Below are 26291 nucleotides of genomic sequence, written 5' to 3'. Positions count from 1 at the left end.
AATAATTATGTTATTAAAATTGAGCTGAAAGTTTGCAAGAATTAACTGCTTTCTGAATTTGTGTTTGCAAATTAATTAAATTTGGTAAAATAATGGACATTAAAATTATAATAATAAAACAAATTTAGTACATGTTCATGACAGAATTACAAAATATTTTTTAAGTCCAGCTATGTATCTGCTTATATTAAATTGCAGATGGGCCATCAATGTAGGCGAAATTGCTGTGCTCATAGTCTTCAACCTTCAATCTTTTTATTTATGTTCCTTGTATACTTTAAAAATAGAGACCAAAAAACATTTTTATTACATCCTATAAATTAATTTAAAAAAAAAATTCTGAATTAATGGCACATTAATACAAATACATCATTGATTTAGATGCACTTCCAACTAGAAAATATTTTCTTAAGTAAATTTCACAGTGCTTTAACCTCTTCTTGGCAGAGATGTTATGAAGTTTTATAAATATTATCAAAATGGTGACCTACATTTAAACATATATTTTGAATAATAATTCAAAAATGTAATGTTCACTTTCTGGTTATTTTTTAGTGTTCATTAGTTCTTAATCACATTGAAGTAAATTCATTTTCTTTTTTTATTTTATGCTCTATTTAGACTTTAAAGGCATAGTGCTTTTATTTTGCAGATTGTTGCCTTGCGTGAACAAAATGTTCATATACAAAGAAAAATGGCATCAAGCGAGGGATCCACAGAATCAGAACATCTTGAAGGGATGGAACCTGGACAGAAAGTCCATGAGAAGGTATGACACACACCACATGCTCTTACATGGTAATGTTTACTTTTTATATCATTTGACGGGAAATATAAAAACCACATAATGAACATTTTTTAGTTTTTGTTGATTCTTTAGTCAAAAGTTCAAGGTTTATGATGATTTCCTTTCTCATTTTTTGTTCTTATTTTGATTCTCTTAAATATAATACGTATGTGTATATGTTGCGTGTATGCATATACACATATTTGAATTTTTTACCTGCTTTTAATTGATTCTCTTAAAAGTATTTCAATTATATAGAACTGAATTTATAATATATATAAATAATATAATTTAAAGGACGCATACACACATTGTGTATGTGTATATATGGCATATACATATAAGTACATATATAGGCAGGACTATTTTAAGTCCTAAACAACACTTTTGAATTGTAAGTGGTATAATATACAATTGGTAACTTACTGATTGTTTATGACTGCAAAAATTGTTGGTAAACTTTTATTTGATTGGTATTTTTCCTGCATTGTTTGAGGCCTCAGCGGTACTCTTGTTAATGAGTACTCTTGTTAATGATAACATAAAATGATATGTGAAGTCATGGGACTTTTACCATTTTTTATAATGCAATGATTCTCCCTTTGGGTGAAGTTTAGTCTCACTCAAAGGAAACTAGCACTCTGTTGCTCCACTAGCAAAAGACAAAAGGTTTCTGTGCAGGACCACTTCTTTCCAACACAAGAGGAAGAAGGTAAGTTATTGGCAGGTCCAGAATCAGATGAAAATTACACAGAGGCATTCACACATCCCATGTTGGAAACTCAGGAGAATCATTTGCCTGTAACAAGTTATATCTTTGGATTCTTAAGCTCCTAAATGAAGCTAGCTAAATGAATCAGCTAGCTAAATTGCTGTAATTGAAAATGTCAAGAGTTTCTAAAACCTAGCCATTAAGAAGCAAGTGACTGGACAATACAATAAATAGCATTAGAATTCTTACTGTAAATTAAGTTTATCATTTCCTTACTTATGTGGTTAGAAAAAATAGAGGGACTTCTTATGTTTCTTCCTTCAAGTAGAAAAGCAAAATAAAGTAAATAAATCAGATAAATTTCCAGAAAGAAGCTTCTATTCTGGTGGCTGACAAATGAACAGGTCTTCATATAAGACCACAAATTTAGCCTTTAGCCATGTATTTAATAGAAATCTTAAGCTAAATATAAAATGTAAACTACAATTTGATGTATTTCATCAGCTGTATCTGAGATTAGAATAAAATTATTTATCTTTCCTTCAACTAAATGAACTGATACTGCTTCAGTAGATATACCACCAAGCTCTTTAATAAGACATTTTCACTCTGCACTCAGTTTAGGAAACCAACATGTAATTTGATATTGCTCTTTCTTTTTAATTATGTCATTAGTAGTATACTTCTCCTCAGAGAATTGTAGAATCACAATTGGTTCGTTATAAAAATGGATTTTATGGTCATACAGTCTTTTTCATAGAAGGCTACAAATTATTGTTTTCTATAATAATTCTGTATTTATGCTAATCTAGTCCAGAAAGGAAGAAATATACCTTTCTCAGACATGAACAACTTGAGATTTTGTTTATCTTCTACCAGATTACTTCATACTTAAAGCGTTCTTCTTATGGAGGGGGAGGGCAGGGAATGCTCACACGTATATATTTTTTTCAAATATTGTTTCATCAAGGTATTGTTAGCAGCAGCAAATCCATACAGGTCTGTAGCAACCTCAATTCGTGCCTTCTCAGAAGAAAGAAATTGACTGTGAGCATGAGGCAAAGGGAGAGACAAGGCAAGTTTTAGGGTAGGCAAGTTTTAGGGTAGGAAAGTTTTAGAGCAGGAACAAAAGGAAACAAAGTACAGCTGGAAAATGGCCAAATGGGCAACTTAAGAGATTCAAGTGTGCAATTTGACCTCTGAATTGGGGTTTTATACACTAGCATGCTTCTGGGGTTGTGGTACTTCTCCCCTGATTCTTCCCTTGGGGTGGGCTGTCTGCATGTGCAGTGGCCTGTCAGCACTTGGGAGGGGCCACATGCACAGCCTGTTTACTCAGGTTGTATACATGCTCACTGGAGGCCTTTTTCCCTTAGCAGTTGAGTGTTCCTAGAGGAATGTTCTATTCCTATACCAGTTAAACGCTGCCATTTTGCTTCTCAGTGCGCATGCTTGAGTCCACTCCCCCGACTCCTGAGATCTTATCTGGAAACTGCTGATCACCAGATTCAGATGTTTTCTATTTATTAGAGACTGTCTTTCCCTGGCACTGGCAGCAACCAATAATTGTTTTACAGAGAGAGTTTAACAGCCACCTGACCATCACCTGTTGGTTGCCTAACTACCTACTCTAACAATATAACCACTAAATATTTGAATATGCAGGCATTAGAGAATGTAAGACAGTTTATGACAGATTATTTTTCAGGAACTGGTTACAGAATTAGAATGAGGATTTATGCATAATTGATATTTGTATCTATTAATCTTCACAGATATAAGTGCACATATAGGGAATTTTGAGTCATTGGTGACCCAAAGCACTTGTCTTTAACTTTCTTTGACTTCCAGTTCTTAGGGAAGGCATTTCAGCCAGTGGAGAAAAGAAATTGTGTGCCAATGCTAAGTCAATCACTTCTTGCGTTGGTGTAACTAAAGGTTTTTAAACATTATATTACTGGTATTCATTTCCTTTTTTCAGCTTCCTTGAATTTCAAGAAGAGTGATTTCTAAATGCTTTAGAATAATTATATATTATTATCATGCATAATATCATGCCCATATCCTTTAGTGTGAACCTAAAATATGTACAATATGTCATATATATTTAGTCTAAAGTTAAAAATATTTAAACTGTGTTTCAATTTATATTAATCCTGTGATTGATTTCTCAGGATGATCCCATAAAGTGTTGTAATTATTAGTTTTATTTATGTCACATTTTAAAATTTATTTTTATTTACATATTTTTGAGACAGTCCAGGCTATAGTGCAGTGGTATAATCTTGACTCACTGCAACCTCCCTGTCCTGGGCTCAAGCAATCCTCCCATCTCAGCTTTCCAAGTAGCTAGTACTGGTGCGAGCCACCATGCCCGGCTAATTTTTGTATGTTTTGTAGAGACAAGAGTTTCACCATGTTGCCCAGACTGGTCTTGAACTCCTGAGCTCAAGCAATCTGTCCACCTCAGCCTCCCAAAGTGCTGGAATTACAGGTGTGAGCCACCGTGCTCAGCTATACCACATTTCTTTACCTGACATTTCTTGATAAAACATACAACAGTATCCTGATTATTATTTTCATTGTCCTTATATAAATACTTCCAAGTTATACACATAAAATATTATAGAGCAATTTTAATATCAAAATCATCCTCCATGACATGATTATTCGAGGTATATTAATGCCATAAAACAAGTTGTCAAAGTATTGTAATTTAAAGCCTAATACTTATTTTCTTAATTGAGAACTTTTAAAAAGGTATATTCAAACAAAAGAAAAGAGAATATTATTTTGGCAGATTATCAATGATGATTGTAATGTTAGTGTGTAAACTGAAAAGTGGTTGATCAAGACAAAAACGTAAAACAATTTTTAGATATTAATAGAGCTAAGAAAGTGACTTCTAAATCCTAGTCGGAAGGATTACCCTTTGTTTAGGGAAGTTAATTTACTTGAATTACATAGTCAAGGTGGGTGATTAGCCAACAGAAGATGTTTTATGTCAGTGGATTAAGAAATGTTTGACAAAATAGTTGACAAAAATAATCTCATAAAAACACACTCTGAAATAGGCCTTATTATTCATGGAAAAGTCTGGTAATTATTATCAGCCTTTTTAAAAGAAAACAATAAAAAGAAAAAACACTTAACTGAAACGAGTTTAAATATTTCTGTGTGGTCTTAAATGTAATTGATTGTTTTAGAAGAATATAAATATTCACAGGATAATACAAATTTTCAGAACACTAAATTCCGCCTTTTCAGAACTGGGCTCTAATAACTTTTTCCTATTTCTTTCTAGATGGAAATTAATTGGTGAATTTTAAAAAGTAAACATGCTGCTCTTGTAAAGGAGATAATAATGCTTGTTACTTCTATAATCTGTACTTCCAATTATTTTTTCAACTGCAAATATTTGCTAACTGTTGTGAATCAGTAGAATATTAGATACGGTAGAGATTCAGAAGATATAGTCTGTAATAAATTTGGTAAGAATCTACAGCGAGAAATAAACATGCCCAAATTAATATCATAAAACATGATAAATATTGTGGTATCAAAAATAATATTACAGTTTAAAAATAAGGTTAATTAATCCTCACTGAGGGGTATCAGAGAGGCAATGTGGAATAGCGATTTGTTTGAAGTTCCTATCTCTGCCAACTACTAGCTGTGTTAACCTTACCCTTTAACACTCCTGAGTCTCAGTTTCAGATAAAACAGTCTTGCCAACTTACAGAGTTGTAAGAATAGAAACACTATATTCAATAAATTACATCTTAGGCATATTGTATACAAGCAATGAATGCTTATTCTATTTGTTAATACTGTGTTTTCAATCAAATAAATATTTAGTGGCAACCTTATTAAAGGTACTAGGAAATGGGCCCTATTCTAGGTGATGGGAATATAATGATGAATAAGACAGTTGAGGGTATAGGCAATAAACAAATATACACAGTGTAAAAGGGCGTAGATATGACCAAGGGACCCGTACAAGGTGAGTGGTGAAGACATTAAAGAGGCAGATCTTTTTAAGATGGTGGGATTTGAACTGAAGCCTGAGAAATACAAGGAATCAACAATATGAAAAAGCTTTCACAAAACAATAGTCACACTTAACTATATGCAGTGAATTTTTGTACATGTCATGTATTAGTGACTGAAACACTAGTTCTTCACAGATCGAAGAGTAGAGTTGACTGACTCTTCAATGACCTTACAACAGATGAGGCACATCCTCGGCATGTCACGTGAGGTTCTTCCCAAGCTGGCTGGCCTCTTCTCACCTCCCAGGCCTCTTTGTTTATCATTCCCACTTTGAGCTTAATTACTAAGTGAACTTAAGTTAAAGCTTCCTTTTTAAAGTTGTTGCTCTTATTCTTCTCTCCTCTTTGAATCTGACATTTATTCGTGACTGTTCTCTAAATTAAAATAAAATGCAACATAATAATTTAAGCAACAGTAATATGGAAATGTGAAAGCTGAATAAATGTAAAATCAGAAATAGATTTTTGTTTGCATGTTTTCAGTTCTTTCAGATAGAAGAATTATGGACAAAAAGTACATAAAGCAAAATGAAGAATCTGTGGCAAGAATAATCCTCAGATGGGTACATTTAATAAATAATTGTCTAGTATTTTCATTATGGAACTATTGTTCATGAAGAATATTGATCCAAACTGATGCCTTTATCAAAATTAAGGGTTTTGTGGACTTTTAGCAATATAATGCTGTTTTAGAATGAATAACCAATGACAAAAATAGGTACTTAGAACAAGCCAATATAGCTCTATGAGCAATGTGATCGTCAGTGAAGACAAAGGATTTCATTCCATCATGCTATTGTGAAATATTGAGATATCATTGTATGAAGATTTGCACATACTCACGCAAACCTGTCAGCTGTCCAGTTAAAAGTTTGGCTTATGAATATATCTCACCCTATTTTAAAATACCAATAAACATCATTTATCACTAATGCCATTCTTTTAATGATTCTTACTAAGTTCTAACTAAAAGTCATCATCCACAGGCATGTCTACAATATATTGACTACATTTTGTTAATTTTTATGTGTTCCTCAATACATGTTAACTACTCCCAACAACCATTCTTTCAAAGATTCAGTCTTGTCAACTGTAGCTCATTTTATGCATTATTGATTCCCTCTCTCAAAAATAGTTATAATTGGGCTTATTTACAACTGGATTGCACTCACAGAATATTTTCTTCTGTGTATTGATCCCATATATTGTACTTTGATTCTTAATAAAACATAACAACTTGCATGATTCTCCTTTGTTCTTCAGTTGAATTGTCAAGTAATGAAACCCCAAAGCGAATGGAGTTTATGAATTTGCCAACTTGGAAAGAACAGGTCCAACGATATACATGGACTGGACTGGCCCAGTGGTTCAAAGATTGGCTAGAAAAGGGGCCAAAAGAGTAGAGTTAGGCTATTCTGTGGCTTAGCCATATATACATGAAGTTATATCAATTTTCTGGAATCTTCTATATGCCATGGCAAAAATAAAAATCTTTTAATCCTGTGTGGAAACTCATTAGGTTCAAAACAAATCTCTCGGGGAGCAGTGACTGGATTATTGTGTGTTAACTAAGACCTTATTAGATGGAAAGATGAAGTGAAATCGACTCTGTTGTCTTCAATAATAAGTATAATAAGGATTTGAGGGACTCAGAATAAACTTTTTTTTTCTGAAGAAGGATATTTCCAAAGACTTTAAAAGACTGGCTGACTGGAAATTTGTTCATTTACCTTTATTTATTAACATAATTGGAGGGTTCATTTTGTGCCAAGGAATATGTTGTCTTTTGGTGATGTACACAAGAACAAGTTATTTTTCCTCTGTTTTGTTTTGTCTGATCTGTTAAGCAAGGCCAGGAGAATTTTTAAGTTTTTCATTTAGAAGTTCCTCAATTGACCTAATTTTATTTTCTCACTTTGGTAGAATTTATCTGACTCATCATTTCTCATAAAACACAAGCTCCCCAGAAATTTAATGGGTGTTTGATGGGACCCACTCCTCCAACAAATGAAATTTCCAGGAGAAGTATATTAGGAATTATTGTTCTGTACAATTTTTAACTCGTATAAGTACTACAGTGTTTATATTTTAACTCTTAATATCATCAAGCGTCAAGAAAGAAACACAGTATGTAGTGTTTCCAGAGATGCTCTTTATCCACAGGGAAATAGCCCATGCCAGAATGAGCATTCTACTGGATGTGCCTCAATATGGAATTAAGGAATGCTAGTTCTTGACCTTTAAAGTTAGGCAAATTGTTTCTCAAACTTGCCTCAAAACCTCATTAACAAAGGGGCTATAGGTCTTTAGGAATGAGATAAGTAACCGGTATAAAGTCTTTACATGAGTTATGTTATTTGATCTCTGTAACAACAACCCTGTGAGGTTTGTAGAGCAAGGATCAATGGCTCAAAGTCACATAGCTCATGAACAGGGGGATCTGAGATGAACAGGTGACAAGTAAATAAAGATTAAATGTGAACTATGGAGGGAAAGGCAGCGTAAAACTACCTAATTTTATGAATTTCAAAATATAAGATTATTTACTTTAAGCAAAGTCTTAAGAATGGAAGAGTTTATTAGAGTGAGCATGAGGCTTACAAAAATTTCAAAAAAGTCTACTCAAAGAAAACTTTGTTATACCATGTGTAATGTCTTCAGCACACATTTAATCAAGTATATTTCCCCAGCAATTTTTACTGCTTTTTCTTTTGCCATCATTTTTTTTCTTTGTCTACTCCAGTGGTTCCCAAAGTTTTTGGCACCAGGAACCAGTTTTGTGGAAGATAACTTTTCCACTGACTGGGGGTGGGGTGGGGGATGGTTTCAGGATGATTCAACCACATTACATTTATTTTGCACTTTATTTATATTATTATTACATTGAAATATATAATGAAATAATTACACAACTCACCATAATGTAGAATCAGTGGGAGTTCCGAGCTTGTTTTCCTGCAACCAGATAGTCCCATCTGGCAGCGATGGGAGATAGTGACAGATCGTCAGGTATTAGATTCTCATAAGGAGTGCACAACCTAGATCCCTCACATGGACAGTTCACAACAGGGTTCACACTCCTTTGTGAATCTAGTACTGCCACTGATCTAACAGAAAGTAGATCTCAGATGGTAATGCAAACGGTAGGGAGCAGTTGTAAATACAGATCAAGCTTTGCTCACACCTTTACCTCCTACTGTGCAGTCTGGTCCCAAACAGGCCACAGACCAGGACACATCCATGGCCTGGACTCTAGGCACTCCTGGTCTACTGTATTCTTATAATATACAAAGTTCCCCTAACTTAAAAAATATATATATCTTTTGGCCCCACATTTTAAATTCCTTTATAAACCTATTTCAATAAGGTTTTGCCCCACCACAGCACAGAAGCCACTCCTGCTACAGTCATCACTAAATTTATATTGCTAAATACAAGCCAAGTCTCAAGCCTTGCTGTAGTTGATGTCTCAGCAGTATTTGACATAGTTAATCGTTTTCTTCCATCATACACTTTCCTCTTACCTTACCGGTGGCTATGTCTCCATTTATCTTCCTCCCTCTGACTTCTTAATGTTGGAGCATCTGCCCTCTGAAGAACAGCTGATAAGTCTGTCTTGGCATGATGACTCCCAGTTTCTTCTCTTTTTCTCTTCCTCTCTTCACCCCAGGGCTCAGCTCTCCACATCTTCTCTGACTACATTCTCTCCATGATTCCAATCAATCTCATCCTATTCATATGCTAATAATTTATGAATCTTTACCTCTAGTTCAGACCCTACAACCAAATGCATATATCCAGCCACAATTGAACATCTCCACTTGTATATCTAAAAGATATTGTACACTTAAAATATCAAAAACTTACCTATTTGATATCCTCCCTTACAAAACTTGATCCATCATCTCTAGTTTACATGATGAAAACTTTGCCTTTCCAGTTGCTCAAGCAAATAATTTGAAATTACTCTTACATCCTCCCTATCTCTCACACCTCCCATCCAACTATAAAGAAATTTGATTTACTCTACCTTCAAAATATATCCAGAATCTTACCACTTCCATTGATCAGTCTAGGAACCACTGTCAACTCTCAGCTGATTTATTGTAATCAATCACCTTTTATGAGGTCTCTCTGCTTCACCCATGGGCCGTCTCCAGATTATTTTTAAAACAGCATGAATCAGAGTAATTTGTTTCCTTTTTTTTTTTTTTAAAAAGAGTCTATGGATATATTCTAATTCTATATTTATATGGTTCATGTGATATTTTGATACAAGAGTGATGTTTTAAAACATATATCTGAACACATCAGTCATCTGCTCAAAACTCTGCAACTGCTTTCCACTTACACAAGGCTCTACATAAATCTCACTGTCTTTATCTTCTGACTTCATATCCAAATCTACCCCAGCCACACTGGCCTCTTGTTGACTTTTGATTTCCTCTTTCCTTTGTCTGAAATGCCTTTCCTCCAGATACATGGCTAACTTCCTCAAATCCATCCAGCCTTTTTTTCAAATGTTGTAATATATTCTAACATAGTAATGTATTATAACACAGTATGTATTTATATACTTTACTTATTTATAATGTCTGTAATGTAGTGTCTGCCACCCCAGTTAGCGAATAACCTCCATAAATGTTAGGATCCTTGTTTTATTCCTAATGAAACTCAGGTACCTAGAATAGTTCCCAGAACATGATGAACACTTAATAATTATGTGCTCAAGAATAAGAAATAAATACCACACTGTTTTAACTATTAACTTTATACATCTTGATTCTGAGAACTTAATCATAATATCAGCTTTTCAAATTCCATTTTTCAACCCTGTTGAGATTGTAGGGGCCAAGGAGAAAATTTTCTTCTGCCCTCTAAAAGTTTGCTGAAAATGAATTGAGAGAAGGCAGATGAATACAAAAAAAGGCATACAAAACTTATTTTAGCACGCATACGGACATAACTGCCATTTACAAAGTATTAGACTGGAAGAGGGGCCAGAGGGCTGATGCTTAAATATTCTCAACATAGGAGATATGTACGGATTCAGGAGGCAGACATTTTGCAAATGATTCTTTTTGGAAACTGGGTGGGACCGACAAATTAATGGAAAGTAAGGGGGGAAAACTGCGCAGGAACAAATATTGTTTTATTATGCAGATTAAGTCCCCTGGGTAATCTCTGGGAGCTGTCCTCTGAAGAACAGATGATAAGTCTGTCTTGGCATGACGACTCCCAATTTCTCTTCTATTGTAGTGGTTAATCTGACAGGATTCCTGAAGAGGGGAATCTTAAGACAGTTACATTCTTTGTGGAAAGAAGTGTTTTTAGCCAGATAAGGGAATCCCAGAGAGAGAGAAAAAGGGAGGAGAGGAAGGTCAGAGAGAGATTTGATTCTAAAGATTATTTCTGAGGCCTTTCAATTTTCAAAGCACTCAACAAGCCAAAGTCATATTTGGGGGAATCGTTTTCTGTGCCACAACAAGATTTTTACTGGAATTGCTTAAATTAATAAATTAGCTTGGGGAGGTTATTGCCTTTATTGTATACTGTTTTATACCATGTGTACATATACCTTATGTCTCCATTCATTTATGTATTATTTTATGTTCTTCAATAAAATTGTTTAATTTTTCCCATAGAGCTCTTATAGATGATTAGATTTATTTCTAGGTATTTATAGTTACTGTAATTGTTATCTCCTTTATATGTTTTTCCTAATAAATTAATACTGGCATATAAGGATGCTATTGATTTTCCAATATTGATAAGGATTCCAGCAAACTAGCAAACCTGTCAGTTCTAAGAGTTTGCTATACTCTTGGTATTTTCTCAGTAATTAAGCAAATTGGGAGGATTTAATTTTCTCTTCTCTTCATTTTCAGTTTTCATTTCTTATTGTCTAAGACTTATAAAGCTTGTAAAAGTATAGACTTTAATAATAATGCTATTCATTAATGTGATGCTTATTGTAGTAAATGGTAGATACCGTTTATCAGATTTGGAATTTCTTTTACAAGTTTTCTAAGAGGTATTATCAGAATACGATATACTCCCCTTTCAAAAGTAGTGGATTTCATTGACAGGTTTTTCTTTTAAGTTATGTGACACATGCAGAATGTGCAGGTTTGTTACATAGATATACATGTGCCATGGTGGTTTGCTGCCCCTATCAACCTGTCATCTAGGTTTTAAGCCCCACATGCATTAGGTATTTGTCCTAATGCTCTCCTACACCCCGACAGGCCCTGGTGTGTGACGTTCCCCTCCCTGTGTCCATGTGTTCATTGTTCAACTTCCTCTTATAACTGAGAACATGTGGTGTTTGGTTTTCTGTTCCTGTGTTAGTTTGCTGAGAATGATGGCACATATTCTTTTGGAACTATTTTTCTTTTCCTAGGGATAAACAACTTGATTTTTTGTTTGTTTGTTTTAATTGTATATATGCTTCTCTGACAGAAATGAAATTTTTAAAAAGAGAAAAGAAATTAAACTCTCTTGTACTTGATTAGTGTTTATTATTTCTATGCCTAACGCCAATTCTTTACATATAAAATTTTTATGACCTGGATACAGGTAAGTTGAACTCTTTTTTGACTATCTAAAATATATGAGAGCTCAAGTAGTCTAAGTAACAGTAAGTCTGGTACCAGCCTCTTGAGACCAATGTTGTTCTGTCCAAGTGATCTAAAAACTTTCAAAACTTGATCAGACCAAAAAGGTGTTTTGTTTGTTTGTTTGTTTTTGTTGTTGTTTGCTTGTTTACAATTCATGAAAAGATAACTGGAAAATGTGACAAAGTAACAAGCGAGTAAAATTTTTAAAAATGCTGTTGCATATTTTTAACCCTAAAAGTATCACTTTTGAAACAAGTGTTCCCTCAAAATCAAATACCATCCATGAACCATTGCAATAACCCACTGACATACAGGCCAAATGAAACCATCCTGTGCCAATAAATGGCCTAGTTTGGAAGTTCCGCCAGCAGTAGTGACAACCTCTACCACAGTGATTCTTCCGGAATAATTTTCCATTCTCCAAATTTTACCAGTTGAAGTTTAGGTTCATACTCATGTTCCCAAGTTCATCAAGATGACTGAGTCAAAGGTCTTCCAGATTCCATGCCAGAACCACCACTGGGTGTTGGACCCTAGTTCAAGTTCATACTCTTACTTCCCTCATGGTAAGTTCTCCTTGTGGACTCTTGGAGCTCCTTGTGATCTAGTCAATTGTCAGTCTACTAGTGAATTTAGAAAAACATTGAACTTCACAATTGAAAGAGGAGTAATCTGTTTTTTCCTCTCCTTCCTGAAGTCTCCTGGTTACGTCAAATATCTTCCTCCTCCACTCTCTCAATATCAAGACACAGTAGAAGAGACACTTCTTGTCAGGGTTCTGTTAAATATTCTTCCTTGGGATGTGGGAGCCTACTTGACTTATATTTACACATCTAAAAGGACTACTTGGTAATTCATCCAAGAAGAAAGATCCACTCTAGTGTTACTTCTTTATTTTATAGATGAACAACAACAGTAGTAACAAAACATTTGAAAACTTTCAATTGATGACTTTCTCTAAAGAAAAGAATAAACTCTATATACACAAAATAAACTCAATATACATGCATCTCATCTCTTCAAACTATACAGATTATTTAAGAATTTGACAGGTGAATGTTTTTCTCTATCAACCATTAACATGTTTATTTCATGCTGTAATGTGGGACCTAGCTATTTTTATATTTCTGATTATTATGAACATTTATCATGAGAATATTGATTTAACTGCAATGTAACAGGATCACCATGGATCAGTTTGACTGATGTAAGAATGAAAATAAGAAACAAAGTTAGAAACAAAGAACCAGTTACAAGGTTGTTACAGTAATTCAAAGGAGAATAGATGATGCAGACAAGGGTGACAATGGTGGAGGTCATGACAGTGGGTCACATTCACATATTTTGTGAAAAGAAAGCCAACAAGTTTTTCTCATAGATCGTATAAAAGATGGGAGAAAAAGAGAGAACTCAAGGATGACTCCACCATTTTTGGAGAAAGTGAAAAGCTGAAGTTCTCACGAATTGAGTTGGGGATGAATTAAGGCAAAACATATTTGGGGTAGAAGCACGTTCTGAACACAGGTTTTAAACATATTGAGTTTGGAAAGTCTGTTTGACAGCCAAGTACAATAATTGTATTACAGTTAATGTACAATAATATGTAAGTTAAGATTTAAACTTTTAATAGAGATAACAATTTTAGGAATATATATTTTGGTAGGTGAGAAAGACAACAAACATATTTTGTAAATATATAATATGGCAGGGGTGAAAGACCTTTCTGATAAAGTAACAATTGAAGAGAGTTCTACAAAGACATTCTTAGTCATCTTTGATGACCCCCTACTTCACTCCACAGGTGATCTCATCCAGTGTTATAACTGCTTGCAGAAAACATCCATATACTCACTATTCTTTACTGTAGGCTTATACAGTAGCTTGCCTGACACCTTTATTTTGACATCTAACTAGTCATTTAAAACTTTGTTTTCAAAACCCCGTACATGATTTTCCCCATCCTAACCACAAATCTGCTTCTCCTGCAGACTTTCTCTTCCCAAAAAATTGCAGCATCATCTTTCTAATCAAAGACTACGAATCTTGCAGTCATCCTTGAGTCTATGCTTTTTGTCACATATCACATTCAATCCATTCAAAGAATATGACCCCTTTTATAACCTTTAGTCCTACTACCGTGGTCTAAGCCAATGTAATCTTTCACCTCTTAATTCATTTTCTTAAATTCATTTTTTTGTCCTGTCTTTTATAAGAGGACTGAGGAATCCATTGAAAATGTAAGTGAAATCATGTCACTCCTCTGCTCAACACCTTCCTATAGTTTTCATATCACCTTGAGCAAAAGCCGGTCTTAAAATGATCTCAAGAATACACATCATATTTCCATCTATATCCACTCCCACCCTCTTGCTTTATTTAATACAGTCCATTCTAGCTACACTGGTCTCCTTGAAAATCGTAAACCCACTTGTATCGCTTTGTCTTTGATCTTTCTGTTTCCTCTGCCAGATAACTGCATGATTTATGCTTGTGTTGCAGGTTTTAGCTCAGTGCTTTCTTTTCATAATCAATTCCCCTACTATAAGCTTGACACAAATACTGCATGTGATATCATTACACTCAAGTTTTTCATTGTTTATTGAAAATTCAAATCTAACTGTACATACTATATTTCATCTGGCAACCCTAACTGTGAGGAAGGGGGAAAAAGAAAAATGGATATTGAACAAACAAGCAAAAATTGTCCATTAGAGATAGGAAAGGCTTTATCTGAATTACCGAGTTTATGATGAGAGAGTAACAGTTTACCTGCAAAGTTATACATGTTACTTCCCTATTCAAACACCTTTGATGGCTCTCTGTCATTCTATCTGGTACCCAAAGTTTATTCTATTCAGTATGGAAAAACAAACGCCATCATAATCAATGCTGTCCCTACCTTTCAAGTCTCATATTTTACCATTTCCTTATAGCACATGTTTTCTGCTCTGCATATAGGACAACTTATAATTATTCTGCAGGGAATGTTCCCCTCCCTTTGCTCATGTTATTTTCTGTTCCTAGAATAAGTACTCCCCTCCTTTCCTTTACTTGAAATATAATAACTAATCTTTCAAGACCCGACTCAAAGAATATCACAGAGATATTCTCTGCTGTCTGTTCCCACAACATAAATATGAAGCAAAATAAAACTTTATGATAATACTTTATTGCAATGCATATACTTGCTTATTTGTGTATTACTTCTCTGCTTGATAGAATTGCCTTGATGTCAGAAATGTATTATCACCTTTTAAAAAATTCTAAAACTTGTTATCTTCCACCTTACACAAAGTAAGTGCTTAATAAATATTTGTGAATGAGTAAAAATATTTATTTTTAAAAATATATATAAAATATAAATTTAAAATAGCATATTGCATTTGATAATTAGTAATTTCAGATATATGTATGTACTGCTTTAAAAAATTGAAAATCTTTATGACTTTCTGTTGGGAATTGATTTTTTAGAAATGATACCAGGAGCCCAAGCCATAAAGAAAAAAAATGAGCTGGGCGCGGTGGCTCAAGCCTGTAATCCCAGCACTTTGGGAGGCCGAGATGGGTGGATCACAAGGTCAGGAGATCGAGACCATCCTGGCTGACACGGTGAAACCCCGTCTCTACTAAAAAATACAAAAAACTAGCCGGGCGAGGTGGCGGGTGCCTGTAGTCCCAGCTACTCGGGAGGCTGAGGCAGGAGAATGGCGTGAACCCGGTTGGCGGAGCTTGCAGTGAGCTGAGATCTGGCCACTGCACTCCAGCCTGGGCCTCAGAGCGAGACTCCGTCTCAAAAAAAGAAAAAGAAAAAGAAAAAAAATGACAAACTGGACTTTCTTAAAATTAAAAACATTTGAAATTCAAAGAACACCATCATGAAAGAAAGTGAAAAGATAGTCTACAGAACAGAAAGAAGCTATTTGCAAGCCATATGTTTCATAAAATACTTGAATCAAATATATGTAAAGAATTCATGTAAATCAACAATAAAAATACATGTAAATAAATTAATATGAAGGCAAATAATTTGAATAGACATTTCTCCAAAGAAGATATACAAATGAACATAAGTACCTAAAAAGATGTCCAATCTCGTTAGTCATTAGGAAATGCAAATCCAAACCACAAGGAAATATTACTTTGCACCCACTAGAATACCTGAAATAAAAAGATAGACAATAAGAAGTTTTGGTGAAGATGTGGAAAATTAGTACTCTCATACATTGCTGGTAGGAATGTACAATGGTGCAACCACTTTGGAAAACATTTCCTCAACATGTTAAAGATAGAATTGTCATATGGTCCAGCAATTCTACTCTAGGAATCTATCCAAGAGAACTGAAAACATTTGTCCACGTAAAGACTTCTACACTAAAGTTCATGGCAGTTATTTATAGTAGCCAAAAGGTGGACACAACCTTAATGTCTATCAACTGATAGACATGTTACATAAATAACATGTAATATATCCCCATGATGGAATACTATTCAGCAATAACAGAAATGAAGTATGGATAACATGCTACAGTACTTGAATGAAATTCAAAAACATCCTGCTCAGTGCATAAAACTAGTCACGAAAGAACACAGGTTCAGTGTCTCCACTTCTGTGAAAAGTCCAAAACAGCGAATCTGTATGACAGAAAGTAGTTAGTGGTTGTCTGGGGCTGTGGGTGTGTGAGTGATTGCTAATAATTATGAGATTTCCACTAGGGGTGGAAAAAATGTGAGATTAACTTACGTTTATAGTTGCATAACTCTGTGAGTATACTAAACTCCACTGAACTTTTTATGTTTAAAGAGTGCATTTTATGGCATGTAAATTATATCCCAGTAAAGCTGCTTAAAATAAGTATTGACTTTTAATACAGTCATTTGTCATTTAAATTAAAGTGCCACAATTTATTTTAAAGGTAAGTCAAGTTAACAGTGGTTTGGAACAAAAACAAGATCTTTTTCTAAGATATAAATCACAGTTTTAATATGACTTCTCTGATATTATTAAGACACACAGTAAGCTCACCATAGAATATATTTAAGGTCATGAGAATAAATAAAAGATTATGTATTTTCTACAAATACAAGTTTCATAAGCACTACAGAATAAAAATTGAGAGTTTTAAAATCTTCTCATGGGTAATCCTAACACAATAGCATAAAGACTATACAGTGAACATTTACTGCTTAATGGAATTTTAAAAGTTAGCATTTTAAAAGTATTTTATTTTAATTGCCTGATTGCTCTCTACAGTTAGTTAAATTTCTCTTACCTTGAGCCCACTTAAAAGTATGCAATGTGCTTGTTAAGTGCATTAACAAGATTTTAATGGAGCGCAGGTGCACAGAATTGGAACAAACATTTTTCAAATTAGAAAAAAAATATCGTTCATTTGCACTGAATAAATATTTACCAATATTATATATATATATAATATTATATATAAAATATATATTATTCAGCATGTATAATTTTATCCTGTTGATTTATATGTTTTGATTAGAGGCAATATGGTAAAGGGGTAAATTAACTGAACTGGGAATAAAAGTTCTGCATTTTAATTCAGATCACCTCTATGTGATTACCTGAGTCTCAGTTTCTCCAAAATTCTTTAGAGCTCTAGAATCTTAAATATGATTTTTCAATTCCATAAAACATTTTTCAAAATAAAAATGTATTTTTCAAGGTTTTTATAGTTTTTTAAGCAAATTTATTAATGTACAAGTAACATATAATTTACGTGCACAATTCTGTCAATTTTGATAAATATATGTGCCTTCATAAACACCCAAATCAAGATAAAGAACATCCCCATAAACCTTAGAAGTGCTCTCATGCCCTCTTGAAGTCAACCCCACCTCCCCCATTCCACCTCCCATCCCAGGCAACAACCAATCTGCTTTCCTGCCATTATAGATTAGGATGATCTTTTCTAGAATTTCAAGTAAATTGAATCACACATTATGTACTCTTTTGTACGTAGCTTCTATTTCTCAGCATAATGTTTTTGTGATTCATTCATTCTATTGGAGAGATCAGTAATGTGTTTGTTTTCATTGTACAAACATATCAAGTTATATTTGTTTACGCCAAGAATACAATAGTTTCTCCTATTTTTAAGAAATATTTTTGAATTTAATTATTTAGCATGATTGCATTGTAATTTTATTTATAGTATGTAAACATTATTTCCAAGAATCCCTGTTGGTTACTAAATTATCTCTTAAGATACAAGTTGAATCTACAGACCTAATTCTGTGAAGATATCATTCCACATCTGAACATAGAACTGCTGTATTGTGGGTGCCAAACTCTATTTAATAAAAGGGGTAAGTGATGTTACGAATATGTGGGAATGTTGGAGTGTGTACTGCAGTGCATTAATCACATCTCCCTTTAGAGTCTCTTTTCCCCTTTCTGCTGGAAATGTTGCTGGTTGAAGGATCAGAGCTGAACATTTCTCTCAGAATTGCTCTTAGAGGAAGGGAATTGTGAACTTCTATAGTACACAGCTATCTGTACATTGAACTCGGAAAGGCCAGTTTATAATCATTAGGCAGCACTCAAGATCTGGATTAGGAAAGACCGGTGAAATCAATTGCCAGTCAGTTATTTCTAAATTTGAGATAACTGAGGTATGATAACTGATTTTAGAGGGATTTTGCCATAATTTTAAATATCTTCAAATTCTGTATACAGTCTACAAGTAACTAGACAAGTGTAAGATTTATTAGAACTTCTACCTTATCACATTGAGAAATTCCTCCAGTCAACTTTAAAAAGGCAATTGTCTCTGTCTTTCTCTGCTCTTTTAATTTTGATTCGCTTAGCTATTTCTCCACACTCTCACATTGTATTAGGTTATTGGACTTACACTACTTCTTTCCATTTGCCTGCATTTGCTTTCTCTGTTTTATCTTTCTCACTGCCTTTATGATGCTTTCTGTTCTTCCCATTCTTCTATAGTCCATTCTGCTCTATGTGTCATTTGCATTCCTAAATATCATGAGCCATGCAATATTGTGCAATAAAAAATACAGGGCTTAAGGGGGTAATGAAGTTTATGGCACAACCCTAAAAACTTTATCAGTGTCACATTAAAATAAAGGTAAAAAAGCTAATAAAAATGGTAGCACAGTTTTACACCTGTTAAATAGAAATTGCACAAATACGGTCATAAGTTTTTTCTTTTTTCCCCCTGAGAAAAAGCCGAAGTTTGCTTGTCGAAGTGTTGGAAGACTTAACGGCTTTCATTTCTTGTGAAGTTGTAGAAGGAAGGGTATCTGAAATCAGACAGAAAGTTGTAACACAGGTGTTGATGGGCAAATTTCTAACATACATGGGACACTGAGGTCAGTTTTAGATATTTGAAGAATGAGCATGTGTGCGTTTTATGTGTTCCTATGTGGCTTGTTTCAGCCAGGTGTGGTTTTCTGTATTTCGCCAGTGCTTCTCAGGAACAAAATTGCATGTTAAAAAACACAAAAAATTTACATTACATTGAAATTGTTTTCTAATATATCTATCATGTTGAAAGAAATTCATGTTTTTTGTTTTTGTTTTTGTTTTTTTTTTTGAGATGGAGTCTCCCTCTGTCGCCCAGGCTGGAGTGCAGTGGCGCGATTTCGGCTCACTGCAAGCTCCGCCTCCCGGGTTTACGCCATTCTCCTGCCTCGGCCTCCCAAGTAGCTGGGACTACAGGCGCCCGCCATCACGCCCGGTTTATTTTTTTTTTTCTATTTTTAGTAGAGACGGGGTTTCACCGTGTTAGCCAGGATGGTCTTGATCTCCTGACCTCGTGATCCACTCACCTCGGCCTCCCAAAGTGCTGGGATTACAGGTGTGAGCCACCGCGCCCAGCCCAGAAATTCCTGTTTTTAAACAAGTGCTTAAAAAGTGAGCAGAAATAAGTGTACTTTCTGTATTTTCTCTCTATACTTTGTTTCTACTTTTTTTTTTCTCTTAGTTATTTCTCCCAAATTGCTGCATTGTCCTCACTACAAAACTTCTCCAATGTAGCTAGGCTGAGGAGCATACTTTTATTTATTATTATTATTATTTTATTTTTATATTATTTATTTATTTATTTTTTGGACAGAGCCTCACTCTTTCACCTAGGCTGGAGCACCCTAATGCAATCATGGCTCACTACAACTTGGACCTTGCTCAAGCAATCTGCCCACCTCTGTCTCTCTAGTTGCTAGGATTATGGGTACATGCCACAACACCTGGGTAATTTTTCTATTGTTTAGAGATGGAGTCTCCCCATGTTGCCCAGGCAGGTGTCAAACTCCAGACATCAAGTGATCCTCCTGCCCCGGCCTCCCAAACTACTGGGATTACAAGAGGGAGCCACCGCATACAGCCCATACTTTCTTTTCTTTTCTTATGTATGTATGTATATATATATGTATGTATGTATGTATGTATGTATGTATGTATTTAAAGGCTGTAAGGCTCTGTTGCCCATGCTGGAGTGCTGTGGCATGATCATGGTTCACTATAGCCTCAAAGTCCTGGGCTCAAGCCATCCTTATGCCTCAGCCTCTTGAGCAGCTAGTACAACAGGTGCATGCCACCACACCCTCATTTTTTTTTTTTTCAATTTTTTTCTAGAGATGAGTTCTTGCTATGCCACCCAGGCTGGTCTCAAATTCATCACCTCAAGCAGTCTCCTGCCTCAACCTCCCAAAGCACTGAGATTACAAGAGTGAACCACAACACCCAGCCTCTTAATTTTTAATCGACAAATAATAAATGTACATATTCGTGGGATACAATGTAAAGTTTTGATATATGTATACAATGTGGAATGATTCAATCAATTTAATTAACATATCTGTCACTCGCTTACTTACCATTTTTGTGGTGAGAGCACTTAAAATCTACTCTTCTAGCAATGCATTATTATTAACTATAGTCATCATGCTGTGTCATAGAACATTATTCTTACTGTACAATTGAATCATTTTACTCTTTGACTAACATCTCCCATTAACTCATCACAGCCATCCTCTTTTTCCAGCCTCTGCCAACCACCATTCTACTAACAACTTCTATGCGTTTGACTTTTTTAGATTCTACAGATAAGCGAGGTGAAGAAGAATTTGTCTTTCTGTGCCCGGCTGATTTTACTTAGAATAATGTCCTCCAGGTTCATCCATGTTGTCACAAATGACAGAATTTCCTTCTTTTTAGAATCTGAATAGTATTTCATTGTGTATGTATATCACACTCACTTTTATCCATTCATCCAGTGATAGACACCTAGGTTGATACCGTTTATTGGCTATTGTAAATAATTCTGCATTGAACATGGGAGTGCAGATATCTCTCCCACACACTGATTTCAATTCCTTTGGTTATATACCCAGAAGTGAGATTTCTGGATTCTATGATAATTTTGAATTTTTGAGGAACTCTCATACTTTTTCCATAGTGGCTATACTAATTTACATTTTTACTAGTAGTGTACAAGGGTTCCATTTTCCCACATTCTTATTCTCTCACCAACACTTATTGGCTTTTTGCTAATAGCCATTCTAACAGGTATGAAGTGATATCTCATTGTGGTTTTAATTTGCATTTCCCTGATGCATTGTTGGTATTGAGCATTTTTTCATATATCTGGTGGCCATTTGTATGTCTTCTTTTGAGAAATGTTTATTCAGGTCTCTTCCCTGTTTCTTAATCTGAGGATTTCTTTTCTTTCTATTGAGGTGTTTGAGTTGTTTATATATTTTGGACTTGAGCTGTAGGGCATACTTCTGAAGATACACTTTTAAAAAACCCTGGTTTCTATGCAGTCCTTTCGGAAAGAAGAAAAATCATCTCTCAAAATATTTAACCCCTTTTAGCCTCCTTCCTGTGGGTTGTGTGCACGCATGATTTTATGTTAATAGTAATATAGAAATCAAAACTTTTCTATGCTGTATGTTTGTTCCAGCTAGGTCAGATTCACAGCAGGAATAATTTTTAATAAAAAATATTTGGTAAGTTCTTTTCCTGGGCATCATTGAAAATAAAACTTAAAAATTTACAAAGGATCTTGAACAAAGATTTTTAAATTGCACACTTTATAGGTCCTTACCTATTAATTAAAAATAATGTGTGGTGTTATATCAATATAGTATTGTAAATTAATAATAAACTATATATCTAATTGATAAAATAGTAGCTAGTACTTAATGTTTAGGATACCTCAGTGTTTTATGCTATGTTTTACATATAGAGAGAACATAGCATATTTTCCATTTCAAATATATCTATTAAACTGGTTGAAAATTACTGATCTACCTTCATATTTTAATGTCAATTAACAGTTTCCTCAGAAACTTAGTTTTTTGGCAAAGCTAGTTCTTTTCAGAATTTCTTATTTCTCAGTGTGAAAGCAGTGTCAGTTTAATTTCTTTAAGTTTATTTTAAATTTTAAATGAAAGATGAAAATTCTTAAGTGCCATTTCTTTTTCTATTCCTGCAGCGTTTGTCCAATGGTTCTATAGACTCAACCGATGAAACTAGTCAAATAGTTGAACTACAAGAATTGCTTGAAAAGCAAAACTATGAAATGGCCCAGATGAAAGAACGTTTAGCAGCCCTTTCTTCCCGAGTGGGAGAGGTGGAACAGGAAGCAGAGACAGCAAGAAAGGATCTCATTAAAACAGAAGAAATGAACACCAAGTATCAAAGGGACATTAGGGAGGTAAGTGATTCATCTTACTTTCAGTCTTTGATTTCTGAATGCTGCTTCTGAGATACTGTTTCCATAATTTCCCTTAATGACCATACACTTTTTACTTACCAAAAGACCATACTTTGGCATGCATTATATTAGTTATGAAACTTGTTCAATAGGGCAAACAGTTTACTTCGTGAGTGCTTTAAATATATATGGAAAGAAATATGTGCTATCAAGGGTCAGATATAACAAAGACATTCTGAAGCTATTAATACATTTTTTTAAACATAAGCTTTTAATTTTAAATAACCCTAAATATGTGTATGAATCATGAATTGCTATACTCATACTCTTAGCATATAGAAATACTACAAAAATAATTCAAATTGTTCCATTGCTTGTTTTTGTTTTGTGTCATGAAGGTGAATGTATCTCTGTTAATATGCATATACACGCATATGTATAACATAACCTTTCTTTGTCTTTATATTAAATTCCTGTTAGACATAACATCCCTTTTTCTACTTAAAACAAAAATGAGTACTTTAGTCACTTCTCAGCCTCTTGGCTAATATCAAATGAAAAAAGAGAGTATTTTAAGTTACTACAAAAGATACTAGGAGATGTTTGATTTGTAACACTGTCAAATCGTTTTACCTGCTAAGGTGAAAGTTTAGAATCTTTTCACTTTTTCACCTTTTCACTCACAACTAAAAAGAAAATTATATTTGTGGAAATTGAGTTTTCTGACTTTTTGCCTTTTCTATTTTTACATATTTTAAATGTATTTGTATCTTTTAAAAATATTTTTTGTATCTAATTAGCTAGTTGTTCATCAAGTTGGTCCTATTCTATGTACCGAATTCTTTTCTTACCATCCTCTTATAAGCCAATTTTATCTTACTTTTTCCCTGACTGTCCCACCAAAACTCTTCTCATAAAAGTCATTATTGACCTCCATGTTACTGAATCCGGGGTTCAATTCTCAGTCCTCTTAAGCACTTGATCCATTTTCCAGAGGACTTCTTCACTGGGCTAATAGCACATTCTCCTCCCCTGGTTTTCATCCGTATTTACTTGCTTACCTCATCACAGGCTCTTTTACTACTTCTGTTTCTCCTCCCCTACCTTGGAGTGTCTTCCCTTCTCCACCTACTTTTATTTCCCTGGTAAATTTCTGCAGTCTCATGGCTCCAAAAGCCACCATCATCTTAGGACTCCCAGTTAATATCTCCAGCTTGTTCTTCTTTCCTAATTTCCCGATGTTTCTCTCTCAATCACTAAGGGATATCTCAAAATTAGCATTTTCAAACTCTTTTCTTGATATTTTCTCAACAAACCAGACCCTCCTGCAGTCTTCCATATCCATTATTATTGTTGCTTAGGCCAAAAGTCTTGGAGCTGTCCTTAAGATCTCTCCCCTCACACACTTGGTTTGATTCAGCAATAAATCCTGTTATCTACAATTTCAAAATATTCATAATGGGACCTCTTCTCAGAATCTTCGTGGCTTTTTCTTTTTCTACACAATCACTTTATCTCACTGGATTATTTCAATAGTTGTCTGTTCCCTGGTGTTCTTGCTCATACCTTCAGCTCACCTCAGTCTGTGCTCAACACAGCAGCTTGAGCTGCCTGCCTGTAAGTCAGTTCATGTCATTTTTCTGCTTAAAACATTTTAATGACTACCTATTCTACTTACAGTATTATCAAAGCCCTTACAGTGGTCTACAAGCCATATACAATCTCTCTACTACCACCTTCCTGACCTCTTCGAGATCATCTACTGTCTCATCCGACCATGCTCTGCTCAACTGGAGTGACCTCTTAAGCAAGCCAGACCTGTTTTGTTACATTTTCTTTACTCTCTGCCTTTTGTTCAATGTTGTTTTCTCAGTGAAATGTCCCCTGACCTTTCTATTTACACATATACACTCTCCTTCTTTTGTTCGCTTATCCCACAGGACATTCTATCACCTGACACAATGTTTATTTATTTTACTGATATAGTTGGTTATCATATGCCTCCCTTCCCAACTATTCCTAAACATCTATAAGGGCTAAGATTTTTTTTTCTTGTTTTGTTCACTGCTGTCTTCAGAGTACCTACGCAGCTATTGATTGTATAACAGGCACTCAAAAAATCTTTGCTGAAAGAATAGATATTTGTAAGTAAATATCAGAAGGTGTGAATGATATCAGAATATGTACTAAGATGATGGCTACTAGCAAAACAAAACAAAGAGAGATAGATGAAGCATGAAGTGGTAGACTGCTCCACTGCAACACAGATAATGATACAACTTTTTATGAATTAATAGTTCATGGCTGCATCTCTCCTCTTTATCCTCCCCACAATTCCAACTCAAAGAGTTCTTAAAGACAGTTTAACCTCTCTTCTGTATCACTAATAAGGAATTACTTGAATTTTGGCTATCAAATCATCGGGCTCACTTCTTTTTTTTTTTTTTTTTTTTTTTTTTTTTGAGACGGAGTCTCGCTCTGTCGCCCAGGCTGCAGTGCAGTGGCGCGATCTCGGCTCACTGCAAGCTCCGCCTCCCGGGTTCCCGCCATTCTCCTGCCTCAGCCTCCCCGGGCTCACTTCTTGATCTGTTGTTCATTCTCTCTGTCTTCATTCTCTTGGTTCTGGAGATTTAGATGATTTCCTTTCATTTTAGTACTCATTGCTCTGTTAATGCTCATCTAATCCAGCATCACTTACAGGTAAGGTCCAACATCCAATTCCCATTTTCTTACTGCCCATTTAAAAATAACTCCTTGATACTAATAGTCTCGGAATGTAGGTGACAAAACGCCCAGTCAGATGGAAAATGCACGCCTCTGATGCCAGGTGTTCTTGATTAAGAATCTATTCTCATGGACAAAACGTTCTCCTTTCGTGTGGAATTATTTTAAAATACAACTACTCTTATCAGCCCCATCGTGTCTATGTTTATATTTTGGAAGAGTTTCCGGAGAAAGGAATCTCTCTCATCACCCACCTTTGAAAGGAGATTGCAAACACAAATATTTTCAGAGCCAGGCTGGCAATGGAAAAGTGGAAAGTGCCAGGTGCAAGACAGTAGGAAGTGATGGCATTGATGAGACCTGTGAAAGGGCCTATACTCAGCCTGCATTACTGGATGTATCACTTTTTTTTTGTATGCACGCACACACACGCACACACACACACAGTGCACTGTGAAGGCTAAATAAACTAATTCTGAAATATTCAGGTCTCAAGACCGAAGCCTGTGGCTTATGAAGGATTTTTTAAGGACCAGTCACATGTGAAAACTATTACAGTTGTGTTACATGGAAATTCTCAAATTCCTCACAACTGGCAAAAAGGGGAAATGCTAATTATTATCTCCATTTTTCTCAGATGAGAACCATAAGGTTCAGTGAGGTAAAGTAACTTGCCAAAGGTCTATGCAGTTCTCT

At 34.7% G+C, this 26291-nt stretch overlaps 1 protein-coding gene across 20 annotated transcripts in view; it reads left to right on the top strand.

Annotated features, from left to right (window-relative positions):
* The window catches only part of PPFIA2 (PTPRF interacting protein alpha 2), a 508377-nt gene that overhangs the window by 358089 nt on the left and 123997 nt on the right, over nucleotides 1–26291 (top strand). For all 20 annotated transcript variants that reach the window (XM_008004129.3, XM_008004144.3, XM_073020972.1 and 17 more), the window contains 2 exons: nucleotides 653–769; nucleotides 22650–22871. In XM_008004129.3, coding sequence (XP_008002320.1) covers nucleotides 653–769; nucleotides 22650–22871 — 339 coding nt within the window. The remainder of the gene's footprint in view (nucleotides 1–652; nucleotides 770–22649; nucleotides 22872–26291) is intronic.

The sequence above is a fragment of the Chlorocebus sabaeus genome, chromosome 11 (assembly GCF_047675955.1).
Source record: "Chlorocebus sabaeus isolate Y175 chromosome 11, mChlSab1.0.hap1, whole genome shotgun sequence".
Classification (NCBI taxonomy): Eukaryota; Metazoa; Chordata; class Mammalia; order Primates; family Cercopithecidae; genus Chlorocebus; species Chlorocebus sabaeus.
This window is presented reverse-complemented; position numbering and strand designations above follow the sequence as displayed.